This window comes from Stigmatopora argus, chromosome 13 (assembly GCF_051989625.1).
Source record: "Stigmatopora argus isolate UIUO_Sarg chromosome 13, RoL_Sarg_1.0, whole genome shotgun sequence".
Lineage (NCBI taxonomy): Eukaryota > Metazoa > Chordata > Actinopteri > Syngnathiformes > Syngnathidae > Stigmatopora > Stigmatopora argus.
Genome location: NC_135399.1, coordinates 12,959,411 through 12,973,595, shown reverse-complemented (window position 1 = coordinate 12,973,595; position 14,185 = coordinate 12,959,411). Strand labels below are relative to the sequence as shown.

Genomic DNA, 14,185 nt, shown 5'->3' with positions numbered 1-14,185 from the left:
CAAGAGCTACTTGAGTGAAAACACACATGACAGAATCCCTATAAGAATCAAAATTGTTTATTTTCAGGTATAAAAAATACAAAACACCAATACCAACACACGTTTAAATGTAAAAAAAATAAAACAAACCAAAAAAAACAGCAGCATGCAATTTGTTTCCATCACAAAACTTCCAGTGTGGATGACAACAATAAATAAAAGCTCTCAGATAATCACACAACTTAAGTGCGAGAACACAAAACTCTTCAAACTATTTACAATTTTCGAAAGCAGCTACATTCCCTCACAGTAAAGACATTCTATGCCTGACCTAACTTGACATTACAGTTTTAACAAAAAAAAACTGACTGTAAAGCTCAAAGGAAAACAAAATTAGAATGCAAACCAATGGAAAACTAGGTTGTTATTTTGAACACAACTATATAAGTTGTACTATAATGTTGAGTTAAAGCTTAGTTTCAAGTCTCACATTTCAAAAAGTTCAGACAAGTTAACTGGACAAAACGCTGGATGACTCAGACTCGGTCGACACTGATGAAATCTGCCCGCGCTTTTTTGTCATGAGAGTTGCTTTTTGACTCGATCTGCTATTCACAGTCAACGCGCTTTTGGCAGACTTTTTGAATTTCACTCCCAAGAAAGCATAGAGGATAGGGTTTAGGCAGCAGTGGAAATACGCCAAGGCTTCAGTGACAGAGATCCACTTCTCCACCGCTTGTTCCAGTTCACACGAAGGCGAGACCACCTTGAGCATCATCAGAGTGTCCAGGAAGATGCCCAAACAGTAAGGCAGCCAGCAGGAAAAGAAGCAAAGGATAAGGATGACCGTGGTCTTCAGGGCTTTCTTCTTTAGTGCTTGACCCTTAGCACCTCGCGACAGCCTGGTTATGATAATGCAGTAGCAGATAAGAATGACCAAGCCGGGAAGAACGAAGCCCACAAGGATGTGCTGGAAGCGGAAGACCACCGTCCACATCAAGCTGTTATCTTGTGGGTAAATGCGCTGACAGATGATCCTGGAGTCCGCCGCTTCCATGCTTTCGTCATTCGAGAAGAAGAAGTTTGACGAACTCGTGTCTTGCGTTCTGGCAAAGACCAGATCTGGGACGGTAAGGATAGTTGCGGGCAGCCACACACCGACATAGATTATTTTGCTCGCCAGGAGCTTTCTTGTGGTTTGGCTGTTTGTGGCCCTCACAACCGCTAAATATCTGTCTAGGCTGATAAAGGCCAGGATGAGCACACTACTATACAGGTTGAGAGTGTAGATCATGTGCACAAACACACAAAGAAAACTTCCAAAGTACCAGCTTGTGGCTGCATCCACCGCCCAGAAGGGAAGCGTGAAAACAAACAGGAGGTCAGCCACTGACAGATGTAGCCGGTACTTGTCTGTCATTGTTTTCACCTTTTTCTGGTAGCCCATCACGATAACTACTAATCCATTTCCAATGACGCCAAGAAAAATGATAATTCCATAAACGGTCGGCAGGAAAATCTTGTTGAAGTCGTTGCTTAGCGCTCGGCCACATGGCTCCTGAAAGTCCATGTCAAAGTCTCCAGATTCCTCTGACATGTTGTCAGAGCTGTTGTCAAATATGTAAAAGGCCATTGCAACCTACAAAAAAATGGAATGACAGGACACAGTCAGATGAGGTAATTTACTATTTTATATGAAATATTTAACACCAAACAAACCATGTATTTATACCAAACAGTTCTATCTGCAATTTTTTTTTTGCAGAAACACAATTGCATCCTTTTTTAAATTAATTGGAAACAAAACTCACCTAAATGTTGAAAAAAAGACAAGTTAATGAAATGTCAGTACTGCAGTGTGTGAGGGCATCTGAACAGCGTGTTGTGGTTGTGAGTGACTGCTCTATGTGCCTCAATAAATGTAGTGGGTGTCCCCTTCGGCCCCCCCTCAAAGGAGGCGGTACTGTTCCAAAAAAAGGAGGACTTATAAAGACGTTAGGTCTCTACAGATTTACTTCCATAATACTTACATCAATCATGCACAACGACCCTTAGATTTCTCTGTACCAAAAATATGAAGTGAGATAAATCAACACACAACAGAAACATGTGGCAGATGAATGAACAATTAATTTATATGGAGCCAAACCATTTGAATTTGGAGCAAAACCAGAGACTTATTAGTTGAATTAGACTTTTAATAATGATAAATACATTTAATTTCACATCAGAAAGATGAAAAGAGCCAGATGTTTGGACATTTATCATCTTAAATGGCACAAGAGTTAAATCACCATCTGCCATTGAAGGTTCATCCAATACATTTGATCTGGTTGGAAAGACTGATTTTTTTGTGGTGAGGTTCAGTGAATGAGTTAATTACAATTAAAATAAATATATATTTTTAAAAAGAGGTGATGAACATACATAAAACCAGCCACTTCCAAAAAATACATGTAATATTTTAATCATTTTGGTCTTTTTTTGACTACTTTTTTCAGCAAATAATTTAAAAAAAAATCCCTAGATCATGGCATATAATTATTATGATATAAAATGGCCCATTTTTTTATATCCCCATAGCGCTATCTACGCTGAGTAACCCTAGTGGATGTACAAAGTATCTTACATGCTATAATGAGGGATTTCAATCAAACAGCCCAGAGGCGTACGACTTGACTCTCCTCTCTTCCTTGCAGATTTGCCAATCTTCTCTGATTTCAGTTAAGTTAGTGATGACAGGTCCCGGCCACATGGAACACGCCTCTGTCCTTAGAGAGCAAACTGGCGGGTGTCTGAAACTTAATCTGCACCATAAGACATGCAAATGATAAACCCCGTTTTTGAATTGCGAAACTGGCGAGAGATTTTATTCATTGATATATGTCATCGATCTGATTTCTTGCCAACTATTTTTAACCCTTTCATGCACAAATTATTAGTATTTTTTTCCTTAAATGTTTTTAATACCGTCATCCAGGACAGCATAGTCAAATTGGCCTGCCTGACAATATTTCATAGCAGCCATTTATAGTATTAGTGTTGCACTCATAACAAGTTAGTCAAATTGATGGTTGTCTCCCTGACTCTGATTAATAGAATCATCTTTGGGATGTCTTCTGACAGGGGAAAAAAAATGCAGCTCCAGAACATTTAGGCTCTCACTATACTAAGCTACCAAAAAAAATAAACCTCAATTTACAGCTGAGTTTCAAAACAACAACAGCAAGGTGTTATGCAACTGTAAGCGTGGGGTGATACTTAGAAATAGGGAACTTCTAGTACACAATAATAAACACTGACTTTGTAAAAAGTGCTGTTGTCATGGGTTGGCGTTGACGCTTGAGCAACCATGTTTTTTATTATTTATTATATTGTTTGGCCAAAACATCTAGACATATGCAGGAGTGAAATTATTCGACAAGTTGATTTTGTGATTTTAAACTTCAGGAAAAAAGATTTAGCTCCATGGAAAGGGCAAAAGATAATCATGCAATGATCAACGGTCATCAGTCATACGACACATTGATTTGCCTTACAAGCTTCAGAGGCTTATCAATGTGGTTTTTCAGTCATCTTTTGTGGTTGGCGTCCTCAAAGGAACTCCTGAGGAGAGGAACAGGGTGATTGTGGTGGAGGGAGGGAGAAAGGCCACTGTATTGCTATGTTGTTCTTATCAACACTATCCAGACTCAAGCATTTATTGTGTTATCTTTCTCTGACCACATCTCCCGGTTTAGTTGCTTTGCACTATTTTGTGTTCTCTTTCACCCATCCACTCGGTGAAATTGTTCTTTGTAAAATTTTAGTTATTTGGAGTTATTTTGTTTTGAAGTTGTGTCCTCAAAATTTCTCAAATTGCTGCTTTATTGCATGACTATAGTTGCATATACCTAGATAAAGTAGATTGGCACTTGACAAAGTCAACAGTATACGTATGTTTGTCAAAAGAAAGCAAACTTACAATGAAAACAAATTGAAAAATAGTTTGTTATTTTTTAAACTAATCATTTAGCAGATATAGAAATCATAATTAAGCAGTCATAATTGCCTATGGATTTGACATTATACATGAACCCATGTACAATTTTGATTTAAGAAATCCCCCCAACAAGATTGTTCCCATTTTGCGTTGACATGGTGGATGCTGACTCTACTGTCGACAAGAAAATTCAGATTGCTATCGGCCTTGGCATACAAAAGATCTGCAAGCTACTTAGAATACAAATCACAAGAAGTGTGAACGGGAGCGAAGGGGGCTCTTCACCAAAGAATGGTTATTGAAATGAGATAGAAGAATGCCAGCGAGATAAAGAAAAGAGAGTAGCAGTGTGCAGTCAACAGCAATTCTCCAGCTGCAACTTATTCCACAACAGGATAACCTTCTCAAAATGACAACTTTGCTTTAATTTCACATTCACTGTTCATCGGCTTTTTCAAAAAATAACTTCTATCCTTTGATGTCACGTTGACTTCAGATGTCAAATATACCGAAGAAAAGAAAATAAGCCTTAATCATGATGCGTACCCACACTGTGTGAAAGAACAGGTTTATTAAAATTTGTCACACATTATTTCCTTAAGATGTACAGCATATTGCAAATATCCTAATTTAAAAAATCTAATATATTTTCTTTTTTGTTTGGAACGTCATTCCATTCATTTTCTGCAGTCAGCAAGTTTTCCATTAATACAACCTTTTATAATTAAGTTAAAGATGAAGATATGTATAATAAATATGAATAAGATGTCAAACTGAATTGCTAATATGGAAAACCCGGGTGCAGTTTTTGCATGAGCTTATTTCAAGAAAGAAAGGGAGTAAAATAAAATACATAACTATACAGTAATCCCTCGAATATCGCTGTTAATATGGCCGCAATAATTGAAAAATCGCGAAGTAGGGTCACCCAAGTTACCTACTACCTTTTACATCCTATTAGCAAGCGGAAGACAGGTGAGTGGCTTCTGCTGACGAATTTCAGCGTGGATTTTTGCATTTTTATGAACTTAAAAAAATGAATGTTTTATAGTTAATAGAGAATAGTCAAGACATGCCATCAGAATCAGAAAAGATGATGTAAATAAGACAATCATTTTTGTCCTGTCTAGTTTTTTATGGTTTTGCTCTTTGATTAAGTCTGGAATTTTTGATGTTTTTGTATGGTTTACACTGATGTGAATGTCCTTCATGCTTATGTGCATAAAAATGTGCAATATTTACCTCTGGAATGAATGCCTTCTTTATCTAGATATTCATCTTCAAGTCAAGGTTCCATCAGGGTACTTTGGCGTTCCCATCTACTCATTTGAGAGAAAGAATGCTGTTAATGCATCCTTCCTTTTTGTTTACATTTATTGTTATGTGGTATGTCTATCAATACCAAATACACGAAAGGTCTTGGCATGTGCGAAATGTCTCAACCTGTTAAAAGTGTGCAAGTTGGGAAATGGATTATGTTGCCTAAGGAAGGTTTAATATGACTTCATGATCATCGCAATCAGGTTCCCTTTCCTTTTCCACCAACGTCTCCATTGTGGTTTTGCTTCACTTGCGATAAAAATATTTCGACTTCATTGGTTTTACTTCCCAAATTCATATTTATACACAGCACATTTACTCCTAGTCATTGATTTTGTTTTTAAAATGTGTTATACATGTTTGAATTGTAGAAAAAGTGTTGACTGAGAACAAGACTGAGAATTGTGCTGCTCATTTTGTGAAATATATTCAAATTGTTTTAACTTATTCAACAACTAGGAAGTTTTCCGTTATTCCTATTTGTTTACAGTCAAGGAGTAAAGCCTTTCCCAGAATACACTTTTTTTTTCCATACGTACCTATTGCAGTGTCAGATTACACAATGTTGTGACAGGGTATGAAAACCCCACCACAAATACTTTAAAATATCAGTCAAGAAAGTCAACAAATCTCCATGATGTGTTTGTCGGGCCAGAATTTCCAACGTTTACAGTGCATGTCTATACTATTCTAGCCAATTAAATGCGAATATTGCAGATACTACCTCTTCCCCGTGTCACCGTTAATACTAATGACCCTTTGCAGCAATGTTTGAGTCTGCCGGTGTGAATGCAGTTGGTATAACTGACAATAAAATGGCTGCACTTGTAAGCAGTGTCATTATTTTATTTATTTTCTCCATTATAAAAGGTCTATATCGAGCAATTGTCAACTACATGAAGGCCGTTTAAACTACATGCCAGTATTTTTGTCGTTCCCTTTAATGAGTAACCCGCTGCTATTTAGCGTTTCTCAAGCAAACAATGTTAAATATATTCCAAGAAAAAAACAAAAACATCATTGTTACTTGTTTTTCTGTAAGTTCTAATTCGATCCTTCTGCTGCTTTTGTATGTGGCGGAAGATCACAGCAAGTCTCCTTTCAGACTCCCTGCTGTTAGTTTTTTCCATCAGGTTCACAAAAAAGACATTGCAGGAGAGACACAAAAAACTGGGGCTTAACTCAGCCTTGATCACCTCAGATAACAGAAACAATGGGCCAGATGACAGCAGATAAGCTTTCAAGGGTCAGGTGACCAAGGAGAAAGCACCAATCAACCAGCTGCCAACTGGACTATTCTATCATTACCTTCTTTAGAAAAACACTTCAAGTGCTTTATGCACTTGTCAACCCTGAAGTGGAAAATAATTTTGCTTCATGACCCCTGTTATTATGTTTTTTTCCCTGTTTTTGAATGCGCAAAGTTTGCTTTGATTTCAAATTGCAGTGTTGGTGCAGATGTAGTTTTTCAAAATGTACATTATAGTTAGGAAAAAGTGCAAAGGAACATGATAGAACACTATTTATGACTATCCTAACTTATAAGCGTGGTATTTTTCTGCATACGCAACAATTTTCTTCTTTCTTTCTCGGTGCTCGTACAGGGGAATCCATCACTATCTGAAATCTCTGGTCTTGTTCTCGGTCTACTATAGTTCTCCCCCGGGCTTGTTTGTTTTTTCTCCGGGCACTGCGGGTTCCTCCCACATCCCAAAAAATGCAGGGTAGGCTGGTTGAACACTCTAAATTGCCCCCGGTTAGGAGCGTGAGCGTAAATGGTTTTCTGTCTCTGTATCCTGTGATTGGCTGGCCACCAATTCAGGGTGTACATCACCTGGTGCCCATAGTTAGCTGGGATAGGCGCCAGCACCCCCCTAGAGAAGCATGTTCTTTTGAAAACAAGGCGGATTCATTTGTATAACACAATTCACTCTTGTCCAAATTACTTTGAGAAAGCATCTTGGATTGGCTGGCCACTGACCGATTCAGGGTGTGTATTAGCATACTAAAATTGTTCTTAAAGAAATCGAGTCCGGAAGGTCAACATTTTCAAAAAATGGTGATCGGACCGAAAATTGTGATCAGTGGACCCCTTGATTTAATAAATTAACTCACTGACTGCCACTGCCACTGTCAATGATCGTTGGCTGCCCCTCCCTGTAAAAATAGATTGAATATCTTATCACCATTGATGGCACTGAAACCCGATCATTCACTGCCAGCCTTCTCAGTTAAAAAATGGATTTAGTGTGGAGAGCCATCAATGGAAATTAATCACGTAATTAGCTAAAAGTTATTTATACTAGTCTTAGAAATTTCTCACTCTAGTCTTCTACAAAGAGCATAAGGTAGGAAGATACAGAACCACCACTTTTAAAGGTAAAATCTATGAAAAGCTGTTCTTGTCACTCTTTACTGTCTGTGTTGATTTACAGCACCACTTAGAGGTTCATTAATTATTCAAACTCAATGATTTAAAAGACCAGTTGCAGATGTTTACTTATGAGCATCTTTGCCTATGAAGGGGTGTCATAAAGCGTTGACTCAAATGACAAATGTTTCGCTCCAGACCAGAACAAAGCAACAAAGGGAGAACCATCTATCTGGATATGCCAAAGGGATGTTGCACTGGTCGCGCGGTGCCTCCTTGTCTGAAAGATGACACCGTCTACATTGACAGCCTCCAGCAAGTGGATAACTTTTTATTTGTTATTTCCTACTGTCTGTAGGGTGGAGTTTTAGACAGTGAAACCTGCCACTTCTGGCCCCTTTGCATAAAAGTTGTCTTGAGTCAGCCTTCAGGCTTTGAATGACAAAACCAGAGCATTTTCCGCAAGAAATCAAAATGGTGCCAATGGAAATGAAAGTGCATGATTGTTTTGGGGCTATTTTATTCAATGCATTGAGCATTCTTCCTGAAATGTGTGTTTTTTCAAACAACATGGTACAATTTAAGAATGTACCCTCTGATGTTTTTGTGCGGCAGCAGCAGCTGTGAGCCCCCTTCTGTGAATCACTTTTTTGTTTTCAAGGAAAACCTACCAATAGAATATGTTTCTCCATCCAAACGATACAATTTCCTTCTCAACGCAAACCTTCTGGTCCCAAATGGGTTGCTTTGTAGTCCTGCCTCTGGGTTTATTTTCCCTGCACAGTTGAATTCTTTGCTAGAGACTGCAGATTGAAATCACTGATACTGTGTGTTGGCTTTACTGCAACCCATCACCTCAAGTCTGGGAGGATTATTGTGTTTTTGTGTAAACAAAGAAGTGGAGTTAATAATGTATGAGGTTTTACAGAGCTTGGACCAACATCCGCTGTTAGTTTCTGGAAAAATTAGGAGACTCCTGTATCTTTGAGTTTTTTTAATGACATGGGCTGGTTATAATATTGACATGGTAGTTGCAGCATGTTCCCAGAGCAATAGTCGGACTACACACGAAACTGGTCGCCAGTCAGTTGTAGGGAAAACATAGAGACAGGCAACCAATCGCAATTCCAAACACACAGCCATCGAGTGGGAATTGAACCCATGCAGCCTGCATCGACAACTTCGACACAGCGAGTCAGATTTGACTACAAATATTATACAAAATAGTATTTTCCTTTCCTGTCTACCACCCACCTCAAATTGGATGTCTTTGCGTCAATGGTGGCCAAAGACTTAATGTGAGAAATTTTAAAGGACACAAGAAATGGAAAAATGATAGTGTTTCCTATCAATATGTATAAATAGTTGATTGTGTGCAGCAGGTCCAGCTTTTCTATTACCGGTTTTCTGAGCAAAGCCTCCAGACGGCCATTGCTCAATCATAGTTCAGCCTTTTTGGCAGAGGCCACGCATGGAAGCTTTCACACTCGCTTCAAATCAAATCAATGGCTGATCCATCACGGGCCACTTGCCTCCGGGCAGCATTGGACCAGTAAGGACTTCTTTTTTGTTGTACCCAATGGCTACTTATGTCTTTCACTGACATATGTGTGTGTGTACATAGTAATTGAGTTATACATGGCCCCTTGTCCCCCTAGGGAGCTTTCCATCTGCTTTTATATGTTGTCTGACAAATATCAGACACTTTGACATATATACATTAGCAGATGTTGAAACAGGATGCTGTGGTCATGCATGGCCGGCTGTTTTGAGTGGAGTCTTGGATGTAGTAAGACTCAAAGGTGAATGAAGTATGAAGGCTTGAGACTTCCAAATCTTACAGAAAAAAGATACTGATGTTTTTTTTTTAAATGAGTTAGAATTTTTAGAATGTTAAATTGAAGTTGTTATAGTGCCTTTTTTCGTGCAGGTTAGACGAACCCTAGAATTTGTTCCTGTTTGCCTCCATGATCGCTTTTCTATGACCCTGAGCCGAAAATGTCATGAGGAGGTTGACATGTGACACCATGTTGGCGACAAAAGAGCGTGACACACACGCAATTTGTGTATCTGGAGTTATATTTCTTCTATTCCGGTTTGAAAGTTCAAAATATTAGCTGAATTGCTTTTTTCTTTCTTGAAAAGTGACAACACAGAATTACTCAATGTTAACCAATGACTAATTTTTGGTCATTAGAAAATGAAGAAAAAAATGTAAACCTATAACTACCTGGCATCTACATATGAAGACATCACATTTTTTTTGCCATATATCAACATTTGGAGTCCACATGTGGCCTATATGACGCAAAATGTGATGTCCACGTGTGTGGCCGGCTACCAGATCTAAACTATAATTCTTATTACCTCCAAAAGTGGGTGAAAACTACAAAGGCAGTGGTTATGTATTCAGACTGCCAGTGAATGCATATGTTCTGGTGCCATTGACAGTCCTAGACACCCCATCCATTTTGAACAGGAGGGTTGACAATGAATGATCGCTGTAAACCTCTCGCAGTAAAAATTGATTGGACGTCTAGTGCCGTCAACCAATGGATTAAAGGGTTAATTTGACTTTAGTGCACATTTAGCTTTCTTTTAAAAGTTTAAGCGCACCATTTGAGGGAAAATGCCAAAGGGGGTCTTCTTTTTATTGCGTTGTTGAATGCTTAGGCAAAGCAATTTGAGAAGGTAATACCACTTCTGTCATAAAAGCAAGCCTTTATGTGTTTTTGGCTGACAGAGATAGTGAAGCGTCCAAATCCAGACTTGTCAACATTTCTGTATTTGACATCTTTTTATAATGGTGAAGAAAAACAAAAGATCACATAGACAGCACGCTGTGTCTAGGATTGTAAATCTTGGTCACGGCTAAGTTTGAAATCTCCAAAACAGGGACATTTTTCAAAATGTCAAATTACTTTCTTTTTAAGATAGGGGCAAAAAAATAAAAGTTTACACAGTTCAAATATGCTCGAGTGTCTAAAAAGATGCTCAAGAAAATCACCCCATCTTTATTCCAACACAACCTTCCTATTTTGCAGAAATACATAATTGGTTGCCCTTTTAAACAGAGATTAATAAAAATATACCTTTTTAAAATGTTCTGGTATGCATTAGAAACAGGTTTTGCTTTTCTGAAGGTTAGTATGTTATGGGCAATTTATTGAGTTGGAAATGTATCTTGTAGATGTGCATGAATAAATCTGACAATATCCATCAATATAACATTTAACACTCTAGGTCATGTCGTAGCTTTGTGTTATTTAAAGCCTGTGCGCAGAGGTATGAATTTCTGATGGAAATGCACATTAAAGATATGATATTTACTGCAATAAAAAAACAATTAAATAAATGAGTGAACATCCTCTCAGACTGATAATTCACTACATTTTGCCAACATGTCATTCAAATACATTATTACCTAATAAAGTGTCAGATGAGGGCATATAGAAACACGCTGTTGCTTGTACTGTACCTGTAACTTGATTTTAATCATCTTTTTTCCCCCCCAACTTTCAAGTTTTATCAGTCTTTCTCACCTTACATCGTCTGGTGCCGCTGACAAGTCTCCAGTAATGATGACTCACACAACACCCACTGCTTCTTTTTTTCACTTTTGCTTTTTTCTGGTCCTGCATCGTGCACAGATAACCTTTCTTATGTTATCCTCGTTTGCATCCACGATGATTCATTAGATTTTCTGGTTTGAGAAGCCTGGGGTGTGTCTGCCATCATAATAGGTAGAGAAAGATCGTTTTTCCCATCATCAAGTTTCTGAATCATCTGGAGGGCTTTTATATTTCTTCTTCATGCATGCCGACAGCACCTGGCCCCGTTTCACACGGAGACCATTGTCATAAATCTTAGTTATTTATTTATATATTTTTACATGTAATAATTCATTTCGCATTATGTTGGATGATTCATTCATTCAACAAGCACCTCAATCCATCTGCAAGCTGCATGGCTTCTTTTCTTTAATAATGGGCTTTGGTGTCATAGCTGCTTTATAGTCTCATTTTTAAAATCTTTCATGTGTGTAGCAGTGCACAGTTATGGTGATATAGAGGTATTGGATCTCAGGGACACGTGGTTATTGTATCTTGTGAAAAAGCTTTGTGGAAGATTCTTCTGCTATAGTTTGCACATTCATTCACAATGTTTGTGAGGGCACTGTTGTTGGCGATGAAGGGGGGCTCTGAGGTGGTTGTTCTGTGCTTTCAATCTATTTTGTTGATCATCCCAAGTGTGTTTGTTGGGGTTGAGGTCAGTGCTCTCAAATTCTGTCACAACAAAGTCATTCAATGACACCTTCAAGGGCCTTACTTTGATTTAGTAATGAAAAAAGGGTCTTTCCCAAGCTATACAGGATGTGTTAAAATAAGACTTAAGAATGGGAATTAAATGGAAGGAGCCTAAAATCTTAATTGGGTGAGCTGCTGGTTTAGTCTAATTTCAGTTGCAATAACAACAGGTTGCTAAAATCTGGTGCAAGTTACTCAAATTCCATAATGGCTGCCATTGATGGTGATGGGCACCTATATTCCGATTTAACTGTGTTAAAATAGATTGGACATCTATCGCTGTCAATGGCGTTGAAAGATCACCATCCCATATATTTCAACATTTCATATGTTTCAACATACACTGTCAGCACTTCTTGTCGAAACAGGTTGGATGTCAATTGATGTCAATGGCAACGAATGCGCCATGGTAACCGGTCTACCTCTCTGCGAGCGATCTTTGAAAAAATGTATTACAGAATTTGAACCGTAACAAATCTTTTAAAGTTCTCCTACTCAAGTGCCGTTGAGAGCACATGAGGGTAATTACAAGTGTCCAGAACGGGAGAAATACAAACAAGGCAAAATGAGAGCAAAAACGGCCAAAACCAATGTTGATGGTAGCTACTAGGAGAGCACGATGAACTTCTAATGAACCTGTTTTTCACTTCTGTTGTTGTCTGACTGCCTCATCTCACGCACACATGTATAATCACACTCACTTCCTCCTTCTTAAAGACAGACTGGCTCCACTGATAGATGCCACTGATGTCAACGGTTGGTTGCATCAATAACCTTTCACACCTCATACACAACATAGATCACAAGATATTTTACTTCACCCCTCATGCACTCAAATTGATCTTCCCTCATTTTAGATTGCATGAGGTTGGAAAAAGATCAACTTTGGAGTATTAGCAATGAGGTTGGTCTTCCCATTCAGGCATGCTGGCGTCAGACTGACAAAAAAGCTCAACCTTGTTGACTCAGAAGCTGCGTTTGTCACAATGTTCTTATGCAACTGATGCACTTTAGCAAGGGAACTGTTGAAAATAAACTTGTCAATTACAGTGACAAAATAACAGGGGTTGGTGTAACCCACTATTTTTATTTTCAGATATATACAAGGCCATATCATATAGTCACAGAGTTAAAATATCCATATGAAATGGGTAAAATTTTGATGAAACTCTTAATTCACTAGCTGATTTTTTAAATGAATAATATATAAATACAATTCAAAAAAACTAAAAATATGTTTGATATCTAAAATCAAAGTTGCAGATTGAATGAATATAATTGTGGATATCTAAAATGTGTTTTTGTTCAGGTAAAAGTGAAACAGATATATGCAAACTCACATCCAATCTGAATAAAAAATGCTTTCTATATTTTTGCAGAATAAAAGCTACTGATGTTTGGCAACAGGAGGTCGGGGATGAGGTTTTACCATCAGAAAAGTCTTTGCTCATGAATGGATTCCTCTGACCTGGTCATTGTACTATTGCTCCTCAAGGCAGATGGCTGCCCCACCCTCAAGGATGGGGGAGGTGAGTGTGTGTTGTCTTCAGGATTTAAAGTATTTTAACCACTGATGTTCACAACACATTTTTTAAATTGGACACCAAAGCTAATCCAATTGTCTTGACTTTTGATTACTCCGGGATATTGTACATGTTTAGGGGCAAAACTGGTGTCTTCTCAACTGGATAACATCCAAAACAAAACTAAAATAAGATAAATACTAACTCAGTGCTCTACAAGTGGTACTGAAGAGTGGTGTAACATTGCATTGCATCTAGTGTTGCGAAAAGGGGGGGGGGGGGGGGGTGGTTGCTGCATTGATAGAGGCACCTGGCCGCCAAATAACTGCACCCCGTAGTTCTTTTTTTGTATGCATAAAGTGTATTTTTTAATTATTTCACTCAAACCTGAATTAATTAGGTGCATATTTAAGTGACATAAAAAACAGACACAGAAAAAACATAACAACAGTATTGTATTTTTAATACAAAAACGATTTCCGCTCATTGGTGGTGTGGTTGTAAGTGTGAATGGTTGTCTGTCTCTATCTGTGCCCTACAATTATCTGGTGACCACTCTAGGCTGTAGTCAGCCTTTCGTCAGAAGTGCTCCAGCACCCCGTGATGCTGACCAGAATTGTCAGTGTTGAAAATGAATGAAATGAGTCCCACTTAACTTCATTCATCTTCCATACCGCCAATCCTCGAAAGGGTTGCGGGGGTT

At 38.3% G+C, this 14,185-nt stretch overlaps 1 protein-coding gene across 1 annotated transcript; it reads right to left on the bottom strand.

Moving 5' to 3' along the window:
• Positions 1-41: 41 nt before the first annotated feature.
• Positions 42-1,874, bottom strand: LOC144087398 (C-X-C chemokine receptor type 4-like). The gene is made up of 2 exons (XM_077617849.1): positions 1,791-1,874; positions 42-1,618 (listed from the first exon to the last, which is right to left on the bottom strand). The coding sequence occupies exon 2, from the start codon at positions 1,610-1,612 to the stop codon at positions 491-493; it is 1,122 nt and encodes a 373-aa protein (XP_077473975.1). The 5' UTR covers positions 1,613-1,618; positions 1,791-1,874; the 3' UTR covers positions 42-490.
• Positions 1,875-14,185: the final 12,311 nt, after the last annotated feature.